Source organism: Setaria italica, chromosome II (assembly GCF_000263155.2).
Source record: "Setaria italica strain Yugu1 chromosome II, Setaria_italica_v2.0, whole genome shotgun sequence".
Taxonomy (NCBI): Eukaryota; Viridiplantae; Streptophyta; class Magnoliopsida; order Poales; family Poaceae; genus Setaria; species Setaria italica.
This window is the reverse complement of record NC_028451.1, coordinates 36,069,839-36,096,451: the sequence shown is the minus strand read 5'-3', so window position 1 is coordinate 36,096,451 and position 26,613 is coordinate 36,069,839. Positions and strand designations below refer to the sequence as shown.

Genomic DNA, 26,613 nt, shown 5'->3' with positions numbered 1-26,613 from the left:
CTTGACCTCTCTTTCCTAGGGGTCAGCGCCGCGCCGGGGCTCCTCCTCCCCCACCGCACCGGCCATGTGGTCCAGTCCACCCGCTCCACTCCACCACACGCCACGTCAACAGCGCGTCGCTAACCCGCGGGATCAGCGAGCGGATTACGCTAAACAACCTCGAGCTCGTCCTGGGGGGACGGGGACGGGGAGGGTTTTACCGAGGGGAACCAGATTTTGACCAGCGAAGCCGAGAATTCCATGTCAATGTGACTCATCCTCGCATTATAATACGGTGGCGGGGAGGGAAAAAGCACGCGAATTATTCGACGCGCTTTATGGTCGGATTCCCCAGCACCAGCGGCCGCCAGAGCATTGCAGCGCCGGCCACCTCGCCACCCTCTCTCTCTCGCTGTCTCGCACCACCCGCGCGGAGGGAAGGGGAGGGGAGTGGGGAGGTGAGCGGCGGGCGGGCGGAGATCTCGCGGGGGCTCCGATCGAGCCGGAGCGGCGGGAGCTCCGGGAGAGCGGAGGTGGAGGAGAGGAGTAGATTGGTTCGATGGTAAGGGAGACGGGGTACTACGACGTGCTGGGAGTGACCCCGGCGGCGACCGAGGCGGAAATCAAGAAGGCGTACTACATCAAGGTGCCGCGCGCGCGCTTCCTCCCTGTGGTTTTTGCCGTTGATCGAGAGGGTGATTTGGCCTCATTTCGGCCGTTGCTGCTGGTGTTTGCAGGCGAGGCAGGTCCATCCGGACAAGAACCCCAATGATCCGCTCGCGGCGGCGAGGTTCCAGGCAAGTGTTCGCTCGGCTCTGTCCTCCTACCATGCTACCTGCTACTTGTTCAGCTCTCAACCGCAGCAGCGTGATCGTACTACTCATTCTGTAACTACCATGCCGCTGCGGCTGAGCTGGATGCTGGAAGTTGTCCAGAACAATGTTGTCATCTTGTTAGATGTTGGAATATGGCGATCGCGATTCTCCATCTGTGTGCTCCTATAGTTTTTTCAAAATGTGCTAGCATTTTCGCGTTTCAGGATCTGGTGAACCTTTAAATGGATGAATGAACAGTGGTACCATTGTGGCCATGTAGCCTGCAATATTTCGTTGTTCATGGTAGAAAACAATCTGCATTGAACTGGCCATCATGGAAGAGCATTTAGCACGTTGTCAACTTACTTTTGAAATATTCCTTCCCTGAGCATCTTGTTACTTCAAGATACTATTGGCTGTCATCACACAGATTATACTGACTAAAATAGTAATTGCATCCTCATTGTAACTGCAGGAGTTGGGGGAGGCATATCAAGTACTCAGTGACCCCACACAGCGGCAATCCTATGACTCATATGGAAAATCTGGTATTTCAACGTATGTATTGAAAATACTTCCCATTATGTTACCTGTTGAAATCATATTTAAAGAACTGGAGTAATCTAGGAGAAAGAATATGTGTGTAATTGTCTGCTTAGAGATACAACATAGTGTATTGTTTCCTTCTTTTTCCCAGCTGTAGGGTGATTTGATCCCATATGTTGTTGAATCTTGTAGATGATTTCATTCTAACATATTTTGTCAATGACCTATAGGGAAGCCATAATAGATCCTGCAGCAATTTTTGCAATGCTGTTTGGTAGCGAGCTCTTTGAGGATTACATTGGTCAACTGGCGATGGCATCCATGGCTTCACTTGATGGTTTTAGTGAAGATGAACAAATCAATGAAAGGAGGCTGCAAGAGCAAATGCGAGTATGGCTCTTTTCCAGAGTGATTTATGGGCATTCCATTATATTTGACATATTCATTCTTGATTGGAAATTCATAACTGATTGTTTATATAAGACTACAAATTTCTTTTTAGCTTCTCACTATATACTACACAAGCAGTTCATGGTGGTTTGTTACATATTTTAACTGTTACTTCAATAATTTTATAGTGAAACTGAAACTATTGGTCAGTGAAATAAATCTCCTGACAGTAGAAGCCAGGAATAAGAGAACATACCTGGGAATGTTTTGTATTTTGCTTCACTGAAATTACCTTTTCTAACATGTTATGCGTCAGGTTATACAAACACGATCCATACACACTGAACTTTGACACTGATTGTTTCTATTTCTTTGTTAAATCCTGTCACTGGATGAGAAGTCGGTGGCAGCCTTCATAGTCACTTTGTATCCTTTTCTAGCACTTGCATCACCTTGCCAGGCAAGATGTTGGAACAGTAGCCACGTTTGGATCCCTTGCAAGCTGCCTCGTTGCTTGCGAAAGCAAGCTTTTACTTTGCTTGCTTGGGCTAGCAAACGCCACCCTTACTCCGCAAAGTAAAGAAAAATGATTTACCTGTGCGTTACACTTCACATGTGGAATGCCGGTATACAAACTTCGGCTTTTCGACTCTTTGACAACTTTCATGTGCTGTAAACCCCAATAAGCCTTTAGGGACAATGAAGTTGAGAAACTCCTCCGTTACATAATATACGCTCTTGTTCTTTCTGTGTGGCATTTCTTAAGCAAATATCAGTCTTCATGCTTTTGGTCCTCTGCAGTGCTTGAAAGTTATTATAGGTGATCCCATTGAATCTTTGTTATATAAAATGGGCGAAACTAGGGGCTGACAGATTTATCAATCATCATCGGTGACTGAGATCAACCACACTTGATGTGATTTATTGTAGCTGTATGGAAAATGCTATCCAAACTATCTGTTCTTTACGAGCGCTTTAAATATTCAACAACAAAATCTTTTTTGGTGCTTCCAAATTCAATTTATTAATTTTGTGCTTGGTGTTTCATGCCTTTTCTAGTTTCTGCTGTAATACTTATTTAAGGGTTTGATCATGACTGTAGGTTGTACAGAAGGAAAGGGAGGAGAAGCTCGCAGAGGCACTGAAAAATAGATTGCACCTTTATGTTCAAGGAAATAAAGAGGAATTTATCCAGCATGCTGAAGCTGAGGTGACTAGACTCTCTAATGCAGGTATGTGTTCATGATAACCCTTTGTTCACCTCCCCAAAACATTCATGATAACCCTTTTATCACTTGCTAAATTGTATGTCCATGCAACAACTCAAACAGCTTTGGATGCCTTTAGCCCAACCCCGGTACCTCTGAATGTTTTTTTTTTCCCTTGTGTATATGAGTCAAGTAACAAAACAACATTTAGTAGCACTTCCTTTTGTTTTTACGGTCATAGCTTGAGTACAATTAAGTATTAACTCGGAGTTCTTTTCTGGTCCCATTTTGCTTATTTGCAGCATATGGTGTTGATATGCTGAGCACTATTGGTTACGTGTATTCTAGACAAGCTGCAAAGGAGCTTGGAAAGAAAGCTTTATATCTGGGTGTTCCGTTTATAGCTGAATGGTTCAGAAACAAAGGACATTTTATTAAATCCCAAGTAACAGCTGCGACAGGTAAAAGTTATTTTGTTGAACAATTTTCTGCTTTAGATGAATTAAGTTATGTACTGTTGGTCTTAGCACAGATCCGTAATTTGCTCATGAGTGTTTTTTTTATGTATCTGCAGGTGCAATAGCTCTTATGCAGCTGCAGGAAGACTTGAAGAAGCATCTTAGTGCTGAGTGCCACTACACTGAAGAGGAATTGGAGGCTTACATGCAGACTCACAAAAGTGTTATGGTAGATTCCTTATGGAAGCTTAATGTTGCTGATATAGAGGCAACCCTATCACATGTGTGTCAAATGGTCTGTTTTCATGTCTTGTCTACCTCCAATTTTTTTGTAAAGATGTTTTTATATCCATCTTAAATTCCTTTGTCGTAACTTATGACAGTGGTTTCAATATTCGATCAATATCAGGTTCTTCAAGACAGCAGCATCAGGAAAGAGGAACTGCGAGCTCGTGCTAAAGGATTGAAAACTTTAGGCAAAATATTCCAGGTACAATTGTTCATATAAATTTTTATGCGTTTTATGTGCAAGTTATGCATTGTTATTCCTTGAGCTAAGTTGCACTCTTATTCTGCAGCGTGTTAAGCTCAATGCTACCGATGGAGAGCCAGCAGCAGTGAAGAATACAATAAATAACTCAGATGACAATGATGGTAGCTCTCCGGATTCATCACCAAAATCTCCTAGGGATCAAATATTCGATGCAAATCCTCCTTATGCCCAGGTACTTATTTGGTATGACCTAAGAGTATAAGATTGTTTTTAGGAAAAAGTCCAAATTACTACCCTCAAGTATAGACAAAGTCTAGATGACCCCCTAAAGTATTTCTTGGTTCAGTTTACCCCCTAAACTATGCCATTTGGTTCAATTTACCCCCTAATACAATTTGTCTTTTTAATCTCTCCATGCACAAGTGGAGTTTTAAGTTCAATTTTTTTAAGATGATAGCAGACATAATAAGACATGTTAGAAAAATACATCATGAATTTATTATTATTATTTTGACATGGTAGGATATTTAATAATAAATTTATCCTTGAAATCTAAGATTATATGAAAAATAATGATGAAAAATTCATAATATATTTTTAAACATAGATTATGATGTCCACTACCATCTTTAAAAATATCAAATTAAAATTCAACTAGTGTATGGAGAAACAAAAATGACAAATTGCATTATGGTGTATGTTGAACCAAATAGCATAGTTTAGGGGGTAAAATTAAGTTTAAAAAATGTTTAGGGGGTTATCCAGACTTTCTCTATACTTGAGGGGAGTAATTTGGACTTTTTCCTTTTTTTATTACACACATCTGTGGGAGTTTACAAGTCTTATGTACTCCCTGATGCGTTATTAACATGGACTAAACCTGACACATGCAAGGTTTTAGATTCTACTGTTTTTATATTCTATCAAGTAATAGTTACCCAATGCAACTTGAAAAATTCCGGAAGCCCTAGTTTTCCATCCCAATCAAGAGTCACATTGAACTACAGTGCAACACCAACCTGACTTAGATGCGTTCAAAAGTCAGCCCAACTGTAGATAGTAGCCAGTGCCAGATTTTCTGGTGATGCAGTCAATGCTAATTGCTAATACATGTGTTGGAGAAGATAGTATAACATTCCGGGGAGGAGGTAAATGGTGTTGTCTGAAGAATATCAAAAGTTGGCCATGTTTGTTTTCTTTAGAAGTTATATATGTGGTAGGTTCAATATAGATTTTTTTTTCAGGTGTTAGAAAGTACTACCTCCAGTCAAGAAAAATTGACATTTGAGACAGGGAAAACCACTTGTTTGCTGCTAATTTTGCTTGTCTGAAACATCAAGCTTGCTGACCTGAGGTGGTACTGTAAATGAATAGATATAGCATACTCAGACAAGCATTGGCATAACAAGAGGACATCAATTTGGCCTTTTACCCTTGTCCTAGCTGTTGTGCACCTCCATTTTCAACTTCAACTTCCACTTGCCCTTTGGATAAGTCACTGCTGTTAGCTAAACCTCAGCATGTTGGACCAAGATATAAATCCTGCTTCATCGGGTTTCACTAATTTTCCTCTTGCAATTTAGTACAAGCTCCCTTTATTGCTTTCTCCAGTACCAGATCTAATGACCGATTGACTGGTGCTGTGAGCTTTGCAAAAGAACTTACATCTCACATGGGCGAACAGTGAACCAATCTGTTCGCTTATGCATGTGCTCGATGTGGTTAAGCCCAACTCCAGTTTTAGACTGCCATGCCATGCATAACATCAGTTCCAAGTTATGTCCATCCTAGATTGTCTTTCATCCCATCAACTATATGAAAAGAGAATACAAAATGTAGAGTCACAGTTGGTCATTTCATTGGTTGCATTCCTACTAATAATTCCATGTACAACATTGCACTTAACTAACACGGAAATAGAAAACAGTATATTGTTGTTTTTCATATGATTAAAGATGCTTATATGATAAACAAACACTCTTTTGCCATGAATTTTTGCTCAGTCAAACAGAATACTGAACAACTGTCTTCTTTCTGTTTAGAGTCCATATGTGGAGGCCCCTCAATTCGGTGGTTATTGTTCCTACAACTTCCCAATGCCTGCTGCTCCACCCGGCGCGCAGAGGGACCCCATTCCATGACTGCTTGGAGTGCAGCAGCTCCGTTTTGTGTGGGTCGTCATTTTGTACAATATTTCTTGTGTAGTAGATGATGGCGTGGTCGTCATTTGTATTGTGACATTAGTAGCATTAGAGTGAGGCAGCAGCTTGGTATCCATTGCATCTTTTCTTTTCTTCTTTTCTTCAGTTGTGTAATCAATCAATCAAGCATGCAACGACGTCAGCCTTGTGTTGTGTATAGGGCTGCAGGCAGGCTTGTGCTGCTGTTGTGTGCAGCAACAGGTCAGCCATTGTCGTACATGAACCATCACCACCTCTTTGTTTCATGTGTCTATGGGTGCATAATTGTTTTAGCCTATGGCCCATCTGTGAAAACAACACCATGTCTTGTGACAAAACGATTATCTCCTGCTTTCTCTGCAGCTCTGAATCTCTGATGAGACTGGGATGTCTGAATGTCTGTCTGATCACAGTGCCCTGCCGCCCCTGATGTTTCTTTATTTTCCTGAGATCTCTACGCCAATTGTTAGTTTGGTTGCCATGATGTAAGGCTTGTTTTGGGAGGCTTGAATTTCACAGGAAATGCACAAATGTGCTGTTTTTCTGGAAGTTGCTACGTCGCCCATCTGTGATTTGTCACTGACCTATGGGACCCAGTGAGCGTGGGCTCGTTGCTTGGTTCAGGCCCTTTCTGTGCTACCCTTTCTGTCTGTCGTTCGGCCTTTTGGGCCTTGGGCAAGCAAAAGAAGCGCGAAGTTACCTGGAAGACGCGTAGGATCGCGGGGCCCACAGAGATGGAGAGCTTAGCTTTAAGTAGCCGGAGCATCGGGTTGACCCGGCAGACGACACGCCGTCCGCACGCCACCAACCATCCGGCGAGATGGAAACCCCGCCGCCGCGGCGGTGGCCGCCGGGCTTCCGCTTCAGCCCCACCGACGAGGAGCTCGTCCTCTACTTCCTCAAGCGCCGGATCGTCTCTGCCCGGCCCTCACCCTACGTCGCCGACGTCGACGTCTACAAGTCCCACCCCTCCCACCTCCCAGGTACGCACCCTCCTCCCCCAACCCCCCCAATCGATCGCATCGCTTGTTGCAACCCCTCCGGCAGTCTCTTGACCTGTACGCACCGGTGCTGCACTGAAGAGAGGTCGGCGCTGCAGACGGGGGACAGGCAGTGGTTCTTCTTCAGCCGGACGGACCGCAAGTACCCCAACGGCTCGCGCGCCAGCCGCACCACGGGCGACGGCTACTGGAAGGCCACGGGGAAGGATCGCTTCATCTGCGGGGGCGGCCGGGCGGTGGGGAACAAGAAGACGCTCGTGTACCACCACGGCCGGGCCCCGCGCGGGGAGCGCACGGACTGGGTCATGCACGAGTACACCCTGCTCGCCGACGCGCTCCCGCCGGCCGCGCAGGGGAGGGAGTCCTACGCGCTGTACAAGCTTTTCCAGAAGAGCGGGGCCGGGCCCAAGAACGGCGAGCAGTACGGCGCGCCCTTTCGGGAGGAGGATTGGTTGGATGACGATGAGGAGGGAGTGACTGCAGATGCTTCCGCTAATTCTGTTCCTATTTGCCCTGCTACAGTGGAGGAGCATGCAATTGCTGACCGTGAACTTCCGATTGAGGATCTTCACGAGCTCCTGTCACAAATTGGAAATGATCAGGAGGAGTTTGGTGAAGCACCGCTAGATTTCTCAACACCTGCTACTTCCCACGGTCAAGGTCAGGGTTGGCCCAGTGGTGGGGGTGACAAGGCTGAGGTTGTGGATGCTTCCGTTAGTGATGGTGCTGTGGTAGTGGCAGAGAATACGTGCATTGATCTCCCTCTTGGGGATATTGAGCAGCTTCTGATGCAGATATCTGATGATCAGCAAAATGCCGAATTTTTCTCAGATTTCACACCATCAGTTCCACAACTGCAGCTTCAGTGTGACAATCATCAGGTTTGGCTTGATGCCCACAGGGGGCAGGAAGTTTGTGCTGCAGATCCTACCGCCAGCGGTGGTGCCGTGGTAGCAGCAGAATGTACTGACACAGATCTTGAAGGTCTTCTGCTGCAAATAGCCAGTGACCAGGACATGGTTGAACCTCTATCAGATCTGTCCCCACCAATTCCACATCATAACTTCAATCAGGTTTGTCTTGCTGTGTATAACCTATTCATTGTATTATTCTGTCCTTTGAATGGTTAGAAATCATGTTGCAGTGTGATTGTTAATAGATTATACTATTGCACTAATGCAATTGCTTCAGTTTAGAACTTTATTGAAGTTGCACCAAGAATTTATGGTGTCTTGTGCATATGTCGGAATATGTTTCTGATCTTGCATGATGCAGCTACATCTTTTAATATGCATGAAGCTTTTTACAAAATGCTTCCTATTCATAAGATACCTTGTTGACTTGTGTAGGTCGGCATTGGGGATTTCCATGAATCTCACGGTGCTCCGGTTGGTAATCTTTCTTGTACAGTTCAAGAAAGTACATTTGTTCCACAAACTGAGCTGAGAAGTCAATTTCCACAGTCTAACCTAACCAATGTGCCATTTAGCGGAGAAACAAATTCTTCTGAAGGGACAAGTGTGCCACATTCTGTGTCAGGTTTGATCAGTTACAATAGTCAGGATGCTGATGATGAGTTCCTTGAAATCAATGATTTCTTTGATCTGGAGGATGTAGAACAGAGTGCAAATTGTACAGCAACGGAGCACTTGATATCTGCAACAAATGGGATGTTTGACAACTTGGAATACTCTGATGCTCCTACGTTTCTACCTGGTCCATTTGACACAGCTGGAGAAGTAGCTGAAAATCAATTTTTTGATTTTGGTAGCAGTGGAATTCAGAACCAGGGATTTCATTATACAACTCAAGTAAGGACACAAAATCAGGCCGCTCTTAATGTGCGGAGCCATATGAAGGATAACCATGTTGTCTTATCCTCACATACATCAGGTGCTTAGTTATTTCGTTTAATTTTTGGACTTCTTTTGTGCCATCACTTGAAACTTAACCTTTTGTGATATCTGATTTTGTCCATAATGCTTGAGCAGGCACTTTGAATCTTCATGCGGCAAATGAGCCACCAAGCAGGAGCTCAACTGCTTCACAATCATGGTTCAATGCTGCTCTATCAACCTTGTTGGACTCTGTACCTAGCAGTCCAGCATTGGCTGCTGAAATCGAAAACACTGTTATCAACAGAACACTTCAGCGCATCTCTAGCTTCAGATCACATCAAGCTTCAGGTGAAGAAAACACTGTTATCAACAGAACACTTCAGCGCATCTCTAGCTTCAGGTCTCAGCAAGCCGTACGTGAAGAACCGAGCACCCGAAGGATTCAGGTTACCAGAGGTGGCAGACTGACGTTCATCTCTCTACTGGTTATACTAGCTGCCGTAATGTGGACCTTTACTGCTGGGTCTGCACTCAATTTTTGCAAGGGGTTATGGAAATCATCTTCTAGGTGACAAGATCAACGGCGATCTTTTTCCTGTTATTCTGGTGATCGGGTCCTCTATGAATTGTTGTTTGAATATCCCTTTCCTTTCAAAAGGTAAAAGATGTAGAAGCATTTTGAGGGCAGATCAACGGTTACAGGTGTTAGTAGCTTATGCGATAGAACAAGGAAAAAGAAAGATAATGCGAAAAGAAAAGGTTTTCTAATGGTAATATATGTAGCTGCTGAGTTATTGGCGTCCTGTATTTTGACGGAAATATATACTGAATGTAAGTAAACCATTAATATAACTGCAGTTTCTGTGCATAGGATCATGACATTTTTGGGGGAAAAAAGATTTCAATGTAGCACAATTGTAGTCTTGTAGATCCCATGTCTATGTGGACACTATATCTTTTCTGCGCGTTTGTGTTCATTGAAGACTTCAAATTAGTTTGTCCAGCCAGCAAATTGAGAGACAAATGAACCACAATGCTAGACTATGAGGCCAACCATCTTGGAATAGTTCTCTCCCAGGTCCTAATCACAGTTGAGATAGTGTAGGTGTTTGCTTGTCATGTCAGGTTTATAAAAACACAGGAACAGAAAACACCATAACAAAAACAAAGTACCAGGTCTCATAAACGCTGCAGATTGCAGAAATCAAGAATTCATAAAGTTTATATATAAATTATGTAACATAATAAGACAGTAACAAAAACAAGATACCCTGTCACTTTATATATAGGAACTGAACATCCATGTACTCCATTTTCTCGAGAACGCCTCCTTTTACTCCTTAAGACCATACAAGACAAGTGTAGGAGTACTGTCATATAAACCGTCAAACCTATCACATCAACGACATGAATAAACGATTTATCGTGTATGACATGTACAAAAGGCGAGTGTCTGCCAGTAATCGGTTGCGTCAGAGACACAGAAAGATACAATGTTTCAGGAGGCAATCAACGTTCAGAAGTAAAAGAGCAAATGTAGAAATTCCATCAAGTCTCATGATCCTTGAGCGATAAACTGACAGTTTTGGTTTAAGCGAGGAAGCTGCCACCATGGAATTGTTGAAACAAAGCGACAAGAGGCCAACACTTCACTATTTTAGAAAGTAAAATAGAATCAACAGGAGATGGATTATTCAGAGCAAACACGCATTTAGGTTGCGACATTGCGTCACATTCATAACTTTATGGAAGCGACAAGATCCAGTGCAATGTCTCCGTAAAGATGCAGGTTCGTGGCCCAGGCCACCACCTTCTTCACCACCGGCGACGCCAGCGCCGCGTCACCGGCACTCGCGAAACCATCCACGCACCACATGGTGCAAGACTGTACCGAGCCGGCGTATAGATTAGCGTCGTGCAGGTCCCACTCCGCCTGCTCCCCTCTTCTCCTGCCGGCGGCCGTCTCGAGCCGCCGGAGAATGGCCAGCAGGTCCACCTCTCTGCCTTGGGACACGTCGGCGGACGTCGCGCAGGAACCCAGAGCGCTGTCCGCGACTCTCCCGGCGCCGGTGCCCCCGGGCTGGAGCTGCAGGCGGCGGAGCTCGTCGTAGAAGCCGCGGAGGCGCCCGAACGCGATGACTGCGGCGGCGCGAGCGACCTTGACGCGGTTGCCGTGGAAGGAGCCCGCGAATGGGAGGAGGGAGTCGTAGCATATGGACGCGTTCGTCGTGTTAGCACAGCACGCCCAGAGGAACCTGCTGTCCGCCGGTGGCGGCGCCGGCGACGGCGCCGGCGGCTCACCGTTGGCCGTTGCGCATGTGGATACGGCGAAGGCGAGGAACATAGTGAGGAGGAGGAGGCCAACGGGCGGGAAGGAGCAAAGAGCCATTGGCATCCACAGCCCGGGCGCGTCCGGTCCTGCAGTCAGCCTGGTCAATTCATCAGTGGCTGGCTGAGGAACGGTACTTATAATCAGAGAACATCTGTTTCCTTGATCTCCGCGTGGTGTGGTGGCGTCCAGGCATCCAGCTCGTGCTGATCAATTTCCACAGCATCTATCTACCTGGATGATTATAACCGAAAAGCTAAGTAAAAAGACGAGTGTTTTGGCACTCATTTTGGGCCCAATTTTAATGCGGATGATGTGGAGATAATTCTCCCTAATAATTACTAATAAGAGGACTTATGGAAGATTCCATAGTCTGGCATTTCAACTCTGAGGGCCCGTTTAGTATCAAATAATCCTACAAGGTCTGTGTTGGTAACTCCAGAGCTGAACACCAAGTTCAATTCGTGGGGTTACTGTTCGCTGTTCGGCGATAGGAACAACATTGTCCTGGAAGAAAAATTGGGCACTAGGCTGTCCGGATGAAGTGGAACAACATGTACGGGAGCATGGTGCTTGATATCAAATGCCCATTATGTTACAGACAACAGACTGGACGAAGATGGAGAGCACCTTTTATTCAAATGGAAAGTGGTGAGAGCAGCATGGAGGGCTTCTTTGGAGGACGAGCAGTGCACCCAATGTAACCCAACCACTTAGCAAATTTAGAAAGTAGAAGAGAATCAACCGGAGATATAGATTATTCAGCGCACACAAATATTTAGGTTGCATTACATTCCCAACTTTATGGAGGCGACAAGATCCAGTGCAATGCCTCCGTAGAGATGCACGTCTGTGGCCCATGCCACCACCTTCTTCACTACCGGCGACGCGAGCGCCGCGTCGCCGATACTCGCGAAACCATCTACGCACACCGTGGTGCAAGACTGCACCGAACTGACGTACAGACTTCCCTGCCGGCCGCCGTCTCGAGCCGCCGTAGCCTGGCCAGCGAGTCGCCCTCTCTACCGAGGGAGTCGTCGGCGAACGTCGCGCAATCCCCCAGCGCCATGTCCGCGACTCTCCCGGCGCCGGTGCTCCTGGGCTGGAGCTGGAGGCAGCGGAGCTCGTCGTAGAAGCCGCGGAGACGCGCGAACGCGATGACGGCGGCGGCGCGAGCGACCTTGACGCGGTTGCCGTGGAAGGAGCCCGCACCTGGCAGGAGGGCGGAGTCGTAGCAAACGGACGCCTCCGTCGTGTTGGCACAGGCTGCACAGCACGCCTGGAGGAACCTGCTGTCCGCCGGCGCCGGCGTCGGGAGCGGCGGCGGATCTTTGACCGTTGCGCGTGCGGATACGGCGAAGGCGAGGAAAATAGCGAGGAGGAGGCCGAGGGGCGGGAATGAGTAAAGGGCCATTGGCATCTACAGCCCGGGCGCGTTCTGCAGTCACTTTGGTCAATTCAGTGGCGAAAAATACTTTGTGAACATAGGGCCATAGGAGTACCGGAGGGCGGAGAATGAGACACGTCACCTCCGGTGTCGATCCGGTGGCTGAGAGTGTGCCGCGTCATAGGGTGGGCAGCTGGCCCTATTCTCATAAAATCCACTTCCTCCAGGAACATCCGTTTCCTTGATTTTCGCGTGGTGTGAAGAAATGGCATTGCGGTGCAGTCATGCTCTCCTCCTATGAAGAAATGACAGTTTTCGTCCAAGTGAATACTTGAAAATAAAAAGGCCAAGACCATCATTGGCCCAGCTTTATACGAAAGCAGAATGGTTTTGCTGGGGTTACCAGCTTACAGCGTTCTGGGTACATGAAAGACAGAAAGCATAAAACATGTGCACGTTTGTTCAACAGGAGTTTTTTGCGTCGCTCTGTAAGCACCCTCTAAGAAAACCTGCTAAACAACTAGTGAAGCAAAAGATAGCGCCTCCCATTCCTTCATAGGAGGCCCTTTTTCAGGAACACTAGACTGGACGGTGATGATGCTCTCCCCAAGTCAGTCCATGGTGTTTGAATGAGACAAGAAATGGTGATCGTGAGATCGCCATGGCTTCTTCCACATTAGCGAACGTAGACACTAGAATAGAATCCTCGGAGATAGGTTATTCAGGAGATACATTCACAACTTTATGGAAGCGACAAGGTCCAGTGCAATATCCCCGCAGAGGCGCACGTCTGCGGCCCAGGCCACCACCTTCTTGCCTACCGGCGACGCGAGCACCGCGTCCCCGATGCTCGCCAAATCATCGACGCACGACGTGGCGCAGGGCCCTATCCCACCGACGTATAATCTAGCGTTGTACAGATCCCACTCCGCCTGCTCCCCTCTTCTCCGGCCGGCGGCCGTCTCGAGACGCCGGAGCTCGGCCAGCGAGTCTCCCTCCCTGCCGAGGGACACCTCGGCGGACGTCGCGCAGAACCGCAGCGCCAGGTCCACGACTCTCCCGGCGCCGGCGCGCGGCTGGAGGCGGCGCAGCTCGTCGTGGAAGCCGCGGAGCCGCGAGAACGCGAGGACCGCGGCGGCGCGGGCGGCGCGGACACGGTTGCCGTGGAAGGATCCCGCGAACGGGATGAGGGAGTCGTAGCAGGCGGACGCGTTCGTCGTGTTGGCACAGCAAGTCCGGAGGAACCTGCTGTCCGCCGGCGCCGGCGGATTACCGTCGGCCGTTGCGCGTGTGGATACGGCGAAGGCGAGGAAGATAGTGAGGAGGAAGACAAGGGGCGGGAATGGGCAAAGAGCCATTGGCATCCACACCCCGGGCGCGTCCTGCAGTCAGTTTGGTCAATTCAGTGGCGGGCTGATGGGAATGGGATGGTACTTGTAAGCAGAGAAAATCCGTTCCCTTGATTTCCGCGTGGTGTGATGGCATGCAGGTAATAATGAGCTAATGCTGACCAATTTCCACTGCATCTACCTATAACGGACAAGCTAATTATTTATAATTTGAGTGTGTTGGCACTCATTTTGCCATTTTGGGCTCAACTAATTTGTGCCACAATTGACGCTAAGGCTCTGAATTGTCTTTCCTAAAATATGGCGAGGCTTCAACAAGGTGCAAGCGAAATTGCCAGGTGTGGGTAAATTACCATTAGCATCTCTGACCACTGCCCTCTAGCTGTGGCAGAAGTGCACCATGTTCAGATTTGAGGCAGTTTGAATGAAATTGCAGAGATGCACAAGGTTCAGATACGAGGTACATCGGCCTATATTGAGGAAATGCACCAGGTTATGATTTGAGGCAGACTGGCCGGAATTGCAGAGATGCAAAAGGTTCAGATTTGAGGCAGATTGGCCTATATTGCAGAAATGAACCAGACTCAGATGTGAGGCAAATCGGCCAAAATTGCAGAAACGCACAAGGTTCAGAAACTTCAGATGTTTGTTTCCGTCTCCTGTTTTGCCCTTTGGATCAGCAATTGAACCGAACAAATTGAGTACATGGCAGTTTGCCCTCAATTAATAAAATTGCCTGATGAAACTAGTAGATGAACATCAACTTATTATCTTATATACTATCAGAACAGCAACACAAACTTTGGGGAACACAAAGTAAATTCCTTGGGGAAAGCTAAACACAATTTTGGAGTATATAAAAGCTAAACACAACTTACTTTGGAGTATATACAACTAAGCACAACTTTGGAGTATAAACAGGTGTGACTGATAAACTGATACGCATACGCGCCTAATCGCGGTCAGAGCCCCGGCTTGTACTCCACCCCAGTACTCGGCAGCCAATCGTTCCCCTTGATGAACCTCTCCACGGTGAAGGAGCATGCCTCGGACGCGTCAAGGTTGGAGTGGACGCCCGGCCACCCACCGCGGCACCAGGTCCCTCGTTCCCGTACTCGCCGTAGTAGAGCGTGTCAGGGGGGACTTGGCGCTCCCACGGCAGCCACCCCCTGGGGTCCACGACGTCGGAGACGGTGCACTGCATGAACACCACGCGCGAGAACGGCTTCCACGGCCGGCCGAGGTACGTCTGCACCACGGCTCCCCTGGCGGCGAGATCCTCGTCGGCCGCCACGGTGCAGGACTGGAAGCAGAAGCCGCCGTCGCTGTCGGCACGGTCCCGCCCCTGCGCGGTGATCGTGTTCTCCTGCCCCTGCATCGGCAGGCGCGCGCGGATGTCGCAGCTCTGGAACACGGCCGCGGCGTCGCCGAAGACGAAGTCGACGGTGCCGGAGATCGTGCACTCCCGGTAGAGCTGCTTCGAGGACGGACTCGCGCACCACAGCGTGTCCTGGTAGCCGCGCAACGCGCAGCGGTACAGCACGGATTGATCCGACTGCGACAGGAGCGCCACCGCCTGCCCATTCTCTTTCCTCGGGCCGGCCGTGTTCTCGATGCAGAGGTCACGGGCGATGAAGCCGTTCCCTTGAACGCCTGCGTGCAGGGAAATCGAAGTTTGCAATAAACATTTTAGCGTTTGATCAGGCACAACTTTCCTTGATCAGAACGAACCATACGCACTCAGAACCGCAGTGCCTGGTGTGTCGTAGCCGTCTGCGCAGCATCGGCTGCCCGAGATCACCGTGGCGTCCATGCCGTCGCCGACGAGGACGACGTTGCGCTTCTCCTGGCCCACGACGACGAACTCCTTGTACACGCCCCGCTTGATGTGGATCACGTGCCTCTTGTCGCTGTTCGCCGGCGCGGCGGCGATGGCAGCGGCCACGGTGGTGTACTGGTGTGGTTGCCGCTGCCATCCGCGCGCGGCCACCACCACGTCGGCGGTCTGGTTCGCCACCGCAGCTTCTGAACCCGGCCGGCCGGCTTTACGCTCCTTGGGGGCTTGTGATGCTACGCTACACAGGCTGAGGCTGCAGATTGCACAGCTGAGGATTGCTTCAGGTTTTCTCTGAACTGGATTGGATGATCTGCAAACGCATCGTATGGCCATGTATATATAGGATCACGGCGACACGGCTCGAAAGCGCTCACGGCAACATAGAGCTGGCCGGAACTTGTACAGGTGCAGTTGTGTAGACCGACTCAACCGGCCAGAAAAAAATCGAGTTGGCGCGTTTTCCTTGCATAGTTGCCGACCCGTTGCTAAAACAGCCACCTCCTTCCTTTCGTAGCTGCCGGCCATTTCTACTAGAGCAACCTTTTTCCAAACGCTGATAGCTTCAAGTTACAGTATTTTCTAAATGTTGATTGTCTAGCCGACTCAATCACTCAACCGGCCAAATCTCTATGTTTCAAGTTACATTGTAGTTTTAGCAATGCGGCAACAGGCTCAAGTCTATAGGAACTTAGGTGAAACAGGGGAAATGGCGCTGGAAATGAGATACCGCGTCAAGACATGTAGTCATGTGGTCTAAGCTCTGATGCTCGTCTGAATTTTGTTATAGGTGGAAAAAAAACCCTCTGTTTTCTTGTGCACAGAACTTTACATGTGGATTTCAGTTATAGGTGAAAAATATTCAAAGCCTCCATATAACAGGAAGCTAATATTCCTACATGCTTGACATAAGAACACCGTGATCCTAGGCTAAGCCAAAATAAAGTTGACAAGAACAGTATCATATAAATTCATAATCTGATAGTCTCCTAGATCCTATTCCTCTTGCCAACATGATTGATAGTTCAGAGAAATGACACCGTTTGCATCAAGGTGCCACTTTTACACTTCTAAGGAGCAGTGGGCAGGAAACATTTGCGAGTTGAGTTTTTCGACTAGTGAATGATCTATCTCTTGAAAGCTCTCCACATCTGATCGATGAGATGGCCATGTCAAGATTATCGGCAATACACTGTTTTCTTCCTCCAGAAAAAAAAACTCATTTCTCAGTGGAGTAAGCAATCGGCTTGATTGAGTCTCCGATTGCAGGATCACCAATCACTGCCATTGGGTGTCGAATGGGAGTTCAATGGGTGTAGCGTTACCATAGAACTCTTCCAAATTATAGAATGCTCGCTGCTGAGGAAGAAATATATGAACAACAACATCCCCTGTAGGAGTGCGAAATATCATCAAATAGGCCCCATGGGGGGAAAAACTGCATAACAGCATCAGGCATTCAAAAGAAGAACATCCTTTCTCTGACAAAATGGGGTGCATATAACCATTGGTCAATCATTTCTGACCTAAGAACATTTTAGAAATAGGCTTTCTTAGGAACCAAAAGATAGAAGTAATAGTTGTGCTGCGTCAAATTTACAACTGAATTGTGAAACTAACCTTAGCCTATGAGTAAGAGTAAGATACTATTTCTTTCTCTTTTTTTCCCATTTGGCAGACAGAAACATGACATGAGCATGTTTTCTTAAATTGGAGCCAATTATGACAACATGATATACCCATTGCTAAACCACTGTCTAAAAACTAACAAAAACATGTCATGGGCTTGAGTGATAAAATAGGAGCTGTTTTCCAATTCCAAAAACGCAGGGAGCTACTCTGTATCCAATTCATAATGCAGTTAAGATCTTTTTTTTTTCTTTCAAAACAAATAATTAGATCATGTGGTACCAGTTGGCAATATGAAATGAGCAAAGCTAATATAGAATAAACATATCAGGAAACAGAGACTTACCAAAGTCTAGTAAAGTCCAAGAATTTGGTTTTGTATCACCAGATGCAACTTTGCTAAACTGCTTCTCGCCAATATCTCTCATCTTGGAACTACAATGTACAAGCACAATTCCATGTCAACCGAAGTTGTGAGTAATGCAGTTTCAAGTTCTTATTCAGTAAAAGTTGAATGAGCAAGTTGTTAAATACTCTTGACGTTCAGCAAGAGAAAACTTGATTGATACCTGATAGCATCAATCTGAGCGTTTGAGAAGGCAGTGAGAATGATGAAGAACCTAGTCCAGTAAACAAGCCGCTTCACACAAAGCACACGAATATCAGCAGCCTTTATCTCGCTTGCAGCTTTAGCCAGGGAGACAGCAACTGAAAATAAAGTAAAACAATGATCAGGTTTAACCTTTATAACAAAAAAAAATGAACAATAGTATAAAGGATCTGCAACCATGCAATTCGTGGTTACACTAGGCAGGGTCACAATCTAACAGGGTGCATGCTTTAGGATCGAATTTTCTATCTTTTACGTGTACGGCTTGGTTCAATAACCGGGTGTGTACTTTAGCATCAAAATATTTCTTCCGGTTCTGGCCACTGCGCGAACAATACTACTTTCGTGTCATGCGGTGCCTGAAGGCAACGGTGAATCATAAATCCCTGGCGTGTCTGGATGAATAGGCGGGAGGGTTCCAATTCGAAATGCAATCGTGTGGGTCTGTGGGACCAAGGGGCCAGATGTAAGTGAAAATATATGCGTTGTGCGTGAGGCCTACTTGGCAGGATCTTGCTTAAACTGGTAAGAGCCGTTGACTCGTTGAGGCACGGCGTCAACGAAATGAAAGCGCAGACACATTCTCCCCCCAAATCGTCTCCTTCCAATCCCTTGTGCTTTTTCTAACCTCAATCCTATGCAATTAACCAACAATCCTCCTCCTCCTTCGATCTGCTAACTCGAAGGAGATAGGCACACAACACACTGTCTGGCGATAACGCAGATAAGCATCTGGAGAGGAGAAAGGGGGAGCGGCGAGGCACGTACAGGACAAGCACTCGGCGTCGTCGTCGGCCTCGGCAGCCGGGGAAGCTCCCGAGCTGTACACCACCTCGCCGTGCTGTTTGAGCAAATCCTCGAGCAACTTGTCCGCATCGTCCCCTCTCCCGAAGTTCTGCTCGATGAACAAAGAAACCAGAGGAATCAGAACCACCGGTACAAGAGCAACTGCAGATAGCACAAGAACCGGAGCTATCTCCCCCCGGTACCCACCACATTAGACGAGGAAGAAGACTGCGAACGAGCTCGGCAAAGGACCGCGGGCGGCGGGAGGTCGCTCCTCAGGAGCAGCCGAGGGCTGCTCCGGTGGCCGGCGGCGGAAGCGCGCCGCGCCCGTGGGTTCAGCGGGACGGCGGCCGGGGGTGCGCAGGCGAGGCCGTGGCTCGAGATGGCGGCGCCTCCCATGCTAGCTGGCGCTGCGAAATCCTCCGCGGGAGGAGGGCGAGGAGCCGAGGAGAAGTTTGAGCCCGTCGAGCGAACGGGATAAGCAGAGGCAGAAGAGCAGGACGCGGCACACTGGAGGGGAAGGGGATAGGCCAGTTTTCCTGATCCCAGATATTTTTTTTAACCTTTTTCCGTTTCTTCTTTTAACTGTCAACTGTAAGTTGTGACTTGGACCTTTGAGATTTGTGCAACGGCTTCCGGTGCGTGCAGCGTGTCGGTAGACTATCCGTACGAGTGCTGTCAAGTCTTTGCGCTAGTGTTTTGGAATTGTTTCTTCTTTTGCGAAACAGCAAGCATTTTGATACCGAATGAGAGAGTTTTGCAACTAACTTGTTCCCAAATTTTGGATAAAATGCACCAAACAGTCACTCGCTCTTTTAACTCCCTTTCTTTTCTTGGAGCTTAAAACGCTTTTTTTTATACGTGGCGGCAGTTCACCGTTTGCAGCCTGAGCAAATTGAGCAAAATGTAGTTTACGTGTAAAAAAAACCGACTGCTCTCTTTTCTTTTCCTCGCTAAAAAAGACAACACAATACTACATATTTTTGTCATTTTGTGGCTGCCATGTTGCAACTATTTCCTGGGGATGCCGCGATCTAGTAGTGGTACCTGGTAGAGTTTCCGTGTCAAATCTGAGCTCACGAGAGTCGGTCGAGAGTAGGGAAATATATATATATCTGATTTGGAACATGTCAGGCTTTCTCGTCGTATCTGAAAACGCGTGCGCGGCCACGTTCTGTGAGTACTGAAGTCCTGATCCATGCCAACGACAAAAGTCTTGCGCCGCCGCGATGAGATGCACGAATGCACGATGATCATTACCATTACAAGTTTGTAACCACTGCCAGCAGAAGTTTGTACCTAAAAGCGACAGGGAAAAGCTTGATACCGACGTTTGTGTTTGTTCGGGGTGCCAAGCGATGCGCCCCACCCGCATTTGAGCGGCAAGCGATGCAAACCATTGTGCAAGTTCCTGTTTGACACCATGCAGGGCAGGACAGTTCCATGCTGCAAGCGAGCCAGTTCCTGTTATGGGCATTGCGTCCGCCCGCACTGACTTGTCAGATGCAAAATGGGGATTCTGAATTCCGAACCGTGCGCGAAAGATCAAAGGCTCTTTCAGGCTTGTGGATAATCCTCCGCGTCAGTCAGCATCACCTGTTGTTTGTCCCGCGGCCGAGGAAGGCCCAAAAGCCATCCAAAGCCCAACTCGTTATGGAGGCTGGAAACCCTTTTCCGGCGGGGAGTTTGTTATCCCAGCAATCCGCAGCTGCGGCGAAGTCGCTCTAATGGCGCAGCCACCGCCCGAGACCCTGCCGCTCGCCGGCCGCCGGGTGGCGTTCACGACGCCGCAGACGGGCGGCGCCTCATACGGCGGCCGCCTGGGCGCGCTCCTGCGGCAGCGCGGCGCGCGCCCGGTCCCCGTGCCCACCATCGCCGTCCAGCCGCACGACCCCGACCGCCTCCGCCCCTTCCTCCTGCCGGGCGCCCTGGACCCCTTCGCCGCGCTCGCGTTCACCTCCCGCTCCGGCATATCCGCCTTCGCCCGCGCCCTCCCGCCCTCCTCCTCCCACCACCGCCCGCTCTCCGACGCCTCCGCGCTCCCCTTCACCGTCGCGGCGCTGGGCAGCGACGCGGACCTCCTCGACCGCGCCTTCCTCTCGCGCCTCTGCGGCGACGCCGGGACGAGGGTGGCCGTCCTCGTCCCCGCCGTGCCCACCCCGGCCGGCCTCGTGGAGGCGCTGGGCCCCGGGTCCGGCCGCCGCGTGCTCTGCCCGGTCCCGGACGTCGTCGGCCTGCGCGAGCCCCCCGTCGTGCCGGACTTCCTCGCGGGGCTCGAGGCGGCCGGTTGGGTTGCCGTGCGCGCGCCGGCGTACACCACGTCCTGGGCCGGCCCGGGCTGCGCGGAGGCGCTGGTGGGTGCGGACGCCGCCGCGCCCGACGCCGTCGTGTTCACGAGCACGGCCGAGGTGGAGGGGCTGCTCAAGGGGCTGGACGCCGCGGGGTGGACCTGGGCGCGGCTGAGGGCGCGCTGGCCCGGCATGGTCGTGGCCGCGCACGGGCCGGTAACCGCCGCTGGCGCCAGGAGTCTCGGCGTCGAGGTGGACGTAGTGAGCGCCAGGTTCAGCAGTTTCCATGGTGTTGTTGATGCTCTTGCCACAACGTTTTCTCCCAAAAAGACAGTGTAATTGGATTTACTATTGCATCGACGGGAATTCCGGAAGCAACCACATTTCGTCCGACTGATGTATCATGAATCTATTATCTTTCACGGGTCTAAAAATTCCCACGTTAATCAGAAAAAAAAGAAGAATATGCACCCTGGATTTTATGAAGATATTAAAATCTATTTTAATCTAAAGGTTCCATACAAAATACAATTACTAAATAACTGAATTTGGAATTAAACAATACAGCAATAGGACTTTTGACTCCTATTGCCATGTCTGTTAGTTTTTTTAATCCTATTGGGATAAATATAAGGTTCATCGCTATCACGTAGCGCATAACCGTGGTATAACCTTCGGCCTCCAGCTTGTGCTTATGGTTTGTCATTTGGTTGTAGAGGGAGGATGTGCGCTAGTGATAGGGATGAGTTTAAGGACCGTTGTATAACAAAAGCATGGGAGATAGCTAAAATGATGGGACGGTAATACGGAAGGTAACTCCCTTTCCTGTGGTAGTCTTGGGTCTTGGCTGACTGTAAATGTCAAACAATATCGTTTGACAGAGCACTACCAGGCCAACGCAGTATTATGTGATCCTGTTGTAATAGCTAATGAATCAAGTGAAACAATCTGTTGGGTAGATAAAAGATAGGTTATAGCAGCATTATCACCCCTTTTTATTGGGATTGTGTGCCATATTTTTTAAAGTTTTTTGGCAATGTAATATCGCGTTCTGTGAAGCAGTGGTGCCATATAATGCTATAAGCGTTGGATGTTGTCACTGCTATTGTTTGTTTTCTTGAGGCAAGATGCAATTTTGTCTTATTTTGAGCGGGCACGCTCGCTGCTTGATGCTGTGATGTTACCTTCCTGAGCAACTGGCAGCTATTGCCATGTCCTTAGTTTTTTAGTCCTACTGGGATAACTAGGAAGGTTCACTATCACGTATTCAGTGTATCAGTTAAAGCAAATTCTAATATATAGAGGAAAGGAAATCTAAACTAAAAAATCTAAATAGATACGACGACGCGGAAGAAGATCTTCATCGGCTCATCAGCTCAGCCGAGGAATCATAAGAAAATCAATGTTTCAACTAGAAAAAACATGTTTCGGTCCCCATAAATTCTCTTCGATGAGGCCGAGATAAAATAAGAGATTGAATTTTATCTAAAGGTGCTACTAAGACACAATTGGCGTGGTATTGCTCTGGTAAAGATTCAACCGCCTTGGATAGGCAAATTGTTTTCAGAATCAACGCTCTCGCCACGGGGATTAAGCCCCTCACCACGAGCACAACAGGAGCAGTGTTATATGGTTTCATATACACGAACTCGATAGCATTGGTGGATGGTTTCGTCCATAAGGTCTACAGTAACGACGGATTGTTTCATGCAAGAGCTCGACGATGGTCGCAAGATAATCTAATTTGTCTCGGCTTATATATTTATTAAGATAGTGGATGAAAGTCAATTCTATATTTATTCACTCTCATTGGTTGGCAGTTGCTTGCTTTGCTCGCAGTACGTGGGGTAGGTATATAGGGAAAACGATTCCGGATTCCGACCAGCTTTGACTATCAAGGAGAGAGTAAAGGGATGTTTAAGGGGAAAAAGAATATACACCGTTAGAATTTATTATGATCTAATGGTCTAGACTAATTCGATCAAAAAGTTCATATCAATGTGATTAATAATTATGTAATTTTGGAATATAAGATAAGAAAATTTTCAAAATTTATTGTATGGGATGGAAATAAAACATGTTTGAATCTTCCATGAACTCCATGTCGATAAGATGCAGTATGGGATGAAAAAAGTGTTTGGAAATTGGTCCTTTCTCAATTAAAGCATGTAACTTTTATGATGTGACCAAAACTTATCCAATTTAAGTCTATGTAATTTTTGCGACCAGACTAAACTTAGCATTCCGATTGACTTCAATTGGTGTCTCAAGGCCACGAGATAAAACAGTAGTGAGATGGAAGAGCATAGATATACAAGTCGTGCGCCATAAAGGGCAAAATGCATAAATCGGACACCTGGCAACGGAAGTGCGGATGCAGGCAGGAGCAGCTTGCATCACAAACACAGATCAGCTTTGTGCAACACCAACAAATGCAAAACCATTAATTTGTGCGAGACTGTAGGTTATAGTGAAAAAATATGTGAAGGATCATGATGACAAAATCACCATGAAAGAGGACCATGCTGGCACCAGCGATGGTGAGGCAACCATCATAGCCATTTTGACATGTGAGAAGGAGAATACTTGTGACAAATCAGACTTGCTTCACTAAGTGGTTGCATGATGATAAGGCCACGGTACTAGCCTCACGCATTTCCATCCACTACTCAGACTGGCCTATCACCGCTAGCCCTAAACCTAACATCATCGCCTGGCTTGCATTGGATTTAGATTGGTGGTGATAGTGTTCCCATCACCACCGAACCTTGAACCGATGGTGAAGCCTATTAAAAATAAAAAAGGCACCGCCAAAGCCCTCCCGGCTACCACGCTGGAAAATAAGGTCATTCTTCTGTCTAGCTTCTGGTCGGTGCCCCTGATCCCTACGCTACGAGCAGAGGATGAGAAAATCCGCTAGGCCCACCCTAGGCCTACTTTCTACCTCTTTCCAGCACCTTAGGCAGTAATGGAGAGTGTCCCGGAAAATGCCGAAGCTAGCCACCTACTATAGTAGCTTGAGGGGGAGGGGAGGAAGCATTGTACCGTGGGGGAGACGAACTTCACGACATCTCTGTTGCATCCCGCGCCTATGCCTGCCATCGTGGCCTACGTGCGTCATTGCCGATGCATCCCATGCCCGCACCCACCGCCACCATCACCACCACCCATGCCCACTGTGTGACATCCTGGCCCAAGGCTTAATAGGATTGATAGAATACTCATACCAATAAGTTGCAACTTCTTTTCCGGAAGCTCATCCTCAAAGAACTCCGGGGTTAAGCGTGCTTGGCCCGGAGCAATTTCGGGATGGGTGACCGATCAGGAAGTTCTTCCCGGGTGCGCACGAGTGAGGACAAAGTGCGTAGAAAAGACTTGTGTTGGTCTGTGAGGGAATTCTTGATATCCTAGAGAGCTACCAGGTGTATGCGGGCCCCCCCCCCGGGGGGGCGGGACGCCACACACTGTCACTTCCCGCTCCTTGTGTGCTACCACTGCTCCTCAATACTAGTCTCAATGCTAGTGAGGGGAGGGGTGAGAAAGAGGTGGGGAGGGAGATGCAGGCGGAGGGGATCGGAGGTCGAGAGGGAGAGGTGCGCAGGCGGAGATAGAATGGAGGAGGGGGAGGCCGGCGGAGAGAAGAGGACGGATGTGGATAAGATATAGAAGGGCTATGGTTCATGGACGGGTTATACCACGAACTGGGAGTGAAAATCGATTCCAATTTTCACCGTGGGTTCGTGGATGGAACTGGCGGTGATGTACATTTTCACCACTGGTTTCAACCTTCACTATGCCTAGCTACTCACAAACCGGCGGTGAAAATGTATCACCACCAGTTTGGTTCAAATCGCCAGTGATGACCTGTTTTATAGTAGTGATCAACAACCATCATCATTGCAGCCAGCTCCATTGACACACGTCCACGTTGAGAGAAAGGATCATCTTTACCAGTACAACAACCACCTTATGACAGGTTAAATTTTTTCATGTGCCATGAGAGAGCAGAAGAGGACGAACAATGTATGCAATAGTAAACTGTTGTTTGTCACAGACCTTTTTCAGCCACTGATGATTAGGGCCAGGCTAACACCCATAATTAGACTAATGAGAAAGAAAATATACAACCAACATGTCTGTCCTCGGCCCAAAACTCAACGATTCACCATAGTTATTGCTTGCGATTGGGGCGACAGGGCGCTAGCAGGAGGCAGAGAGGGTGTCAATTTGATAGAATAGTTGTTGCATCCAGTAGAATAGTGGACGATCTGGTGGAACAACTTGAGGGTCGTAACACTAACCACGAGGTGGGAATTCCAAAATAGTCGTATTAAATAGTGAAGAAAATCGATATTTGGCGTGCGCACCATAGCATGCTGCATGTAATGTCTAACAAGAGGGAATAACAGTCACAATCAAGGATGTGTCTTTGGTGACCACAACATAGCGAACAACGCTCCTTCAGGCACAAGCAAGAGAGAGAGGCGATGAGCACAACAATTAAGGACATAACTTGGTAGCCACAACAATGTATTTACTGACCTAAGGGCAAAGTTTATAATAGGAAAAAAGGTGCAACAACCATAAGACAAAATAGGATCATGCATGCATGGGGCTGTAGCAACCGGTGATTGGAGAACAAAGAAAAGAAAGGATATTTGGATATAATAACAACTAAAAAGGTCAAACTCAAAATTAAATTCTAATTATTACTCCCGTAGTATACATTGAACCTTCTACTAAAATATAAGGATTTTTTTGTAATCATAGCAAAAACTTACAAACAAAAAAATACATTACAAATAAAAAATTTAAAAAAATTATATTCATGTGAGTGTATAAATTATTATGTTGCTTAAGTAAATACAAAAAATATGTTTATATCTAAGGTATTACCTTTTCTCTTTAAGTCATATTAAAAAAGATATGCCACAAAATATGACAATAAAATATATGATAATATATTGGTCTATTATCATGGCACGACTAAATGCAATTACTTATGCCTATTTATTTTGAAATAAAGCATCCAGATATTAGCATAAAAAACTAGGTATCCGTGCTATTTGGGCGTGCCATCTACAGAGTAGCTGAAAGGATCACCTACTGGCTCTAGCTATGCGTCTCGATCATGCCATGCTGCGTGCACGATCACATGGTGAAGCTGCTCGCCGCAGGAACGGGCTCGATGGCTCGTGTTGATGGGCATGTGTTGGGCAGGGAGAGAAAACGCCGAACAGCATTGCTCGTTGTCTCTGATACGGATCCACGTTGAGCTGACCGGATGCCAATGAAAACCACTTCCGTGCAGCTGCTGCTCGGCATGTTCCGGCTTCAACATGTTACAGCCGGGCATGGATCATCTGCAGTAATTCTTGCCAAATAACTGAAGCAAGTGTAACATTTACTGAACTTTAATGTCTTCTATTCTCAATAATTTATCTGAGAATTAAGATTTTATCTGATGGCGATTGGGTATTGAGCAACGAGGGC

The 26,613-nt window shown here is 47.7% G+C and overlaps 7 protein-coding genes and 1 pseudogene across 9 annotated transcripts; 3 read left to right on the top strand and 5 right to left on the bottom strand.

Annotated features, from left to right (window-relative positions):
- Nucleotides 1–6,431, top strand: LOC101781412 (chaperone protein dnaJ 10). The gene is made up of 10 exons (XM_004957178.3): nucleotides 1–625; nucleotides 717–776; nucleotides 1,270–1,352; nucleotides 1,571–1,730; nucleotides 2,833–2,962; nucleotides 3,241–3,399; nucleotides 3,513–3,691; nucleotides 3,806–3,886; nucleotides 3,975–4,121; nucleotides 5,932–6,431. The coding sequence occupies exons 1-10, from the start codon at nucleotides 539–541 to the stop codon at nucleotides 6,028–6,030; spliced, it is 1,185 nt and encodes a 394-aa protein (XP_004957235.1). The 5' UTR covers nucleotides 1–538; the 3' UTR covers nucleotides 6,031–6,431.
- Nucleotides 6,432–6,788: 357 nt separating this feature from the next.
- LOC101780745 lies at nucleotides 6,789–9,817 on the top strand. Of its 3 annotated transcripts, none has more exons than XM_022824090.1 (4): nucleotides 6,789–7,052; nucleotides 7,169–8,143; nucleotides 8,420–8,963; nucleotides 9,062–9,817. In XM_022824090.1, exons 1-4 carry the CDS (start codon nucleotides 6,804–6,806, stop codon nucleotides 9,478–9,480), a joined length of 2,187 nt encoding a protein of 728 aa, XP_022679825.1. In that variant the 5' UTR covers nucleotides 6,789–6,803; the 3' UTR covers nucleotides 9,481–9,817. The 3 variants fall into 3 exon arrangements, with proteins under 3 accessions (XP_022679825.1, XP_004957233.1, XP_022679824.1); XM_004957176.2 differs by having other exon boundaries at nucleotides 6,841–7,052; nucleotides 7,152–8,143; XM_022824089.1 differs by having other exon boundaries at nucleotides 6,841–8,143.
- Nucleotides 9,818–10,463: 646 nt separating this feature from the next.
- LOC111256211 (uncharacterized protein Os08g0218700/LOC_Os08g12160-like) lies at nucleotides 10,464–11,317 on the bottom strand. The gene has a single exon (XM_022823787.1). The coding sequence runs from the start codon at nucleotides 11,301–11,303 to the stop codon at nucleotides 10,644–10,646; it is 660 nt and encodes a 219-aa protein (XP_022679522.1). The 5' UTR covers nucleotides 11,304–11,317; the 3' UTR covers nucleotides 10,464–10,643.
- A 2,041-nt stretch (nucleotides 11,318–13,358) lies between these two features.
- Nucleotides 13,359–13,982, bottom strand: LOC111256399 (uncharacterized protein Os08g0218700/LOC_Os08g12160-like). The gene has a single exon (XM_022824330.1). The coding sequence runs from the start codon at nucleotides 13,980–13,982 to the stop codon at nucleotides 13,359–13,361; it is 624 nt and encodes a 207-aa protein (XP_022680065.1).
- Nucleotides 13,983–14,762: 780 nt separating this feature from the next.
- LOC111256398 lies at nucleotides 14,763–15,687 on the bottom strand (annotated as a pseudogene).
- On the bottom strand, nucleotides 15,633–16,510 carry LOC111256204 (pectinesterase/pectinesterase inhibitor 18-like). Its single transcript, XM_022823779.1, has one exon. It carries the CDS (start codon nucleotides 16,141–16,143, stop codon nucleotides 15,694–15,696), a length of 450 nt encoding a protein of 149 aa, XP_022679514.1. The 5' UTR covers nucleotides 16,144–16,510; the 3' UTR covers nucleotides 15,633–15,693.
- Nucleotides 16,511–16,753: 243 nt separating this feature from the next.
- On the bottom strand, nucleotides 16,754–19,344 carry LOC101780344 (protein Iojap, chloroplastic). The gene is made up of 5 exons (XM_004957175.3): nucleotides 19,040–19,344; nucleotides 18,815–18,941; nucleotides 18,006–18,144; nucleotides 17,783–17,871; nucleotides 16,754–17,198 (listed from the first exon to the last, which is right to left on the bottom strand). The coding sequence occupies exons 1-5, from the start codon at nucleotides 19,229–19,231 to the stop codon at nucleotides 17,086–17,088; spliced, it is 660 nt and encodes a 219-aa protein (XP_004957232.1). The 5' UTR covers nucleotides 19,232–19,344; the 3' UTR covers nucleotides 16,754–17,085.
- Nucleotides 19,345–20,463: 1,119 nt separating this feature from the next.
- On the top strand, nucleotides 20,464–21,542 carry LOC101779932. The gene has a single exon (XM_004957174.2). The coding sequence runs from the start codon at nucleotides 20,560–20,562 to the stop codon at nucleotides 21,457–21,459; it is 900 nt and encodes a 299-aa protein (XP_004957231.1). The 5' UTR covers nucleotides 20,464–20,559; the 3' UTR covers nucleotides 21,460–21,542.
- Nucleotides 21,543–26,613: the final 5,071 nt, after the last annotated feature.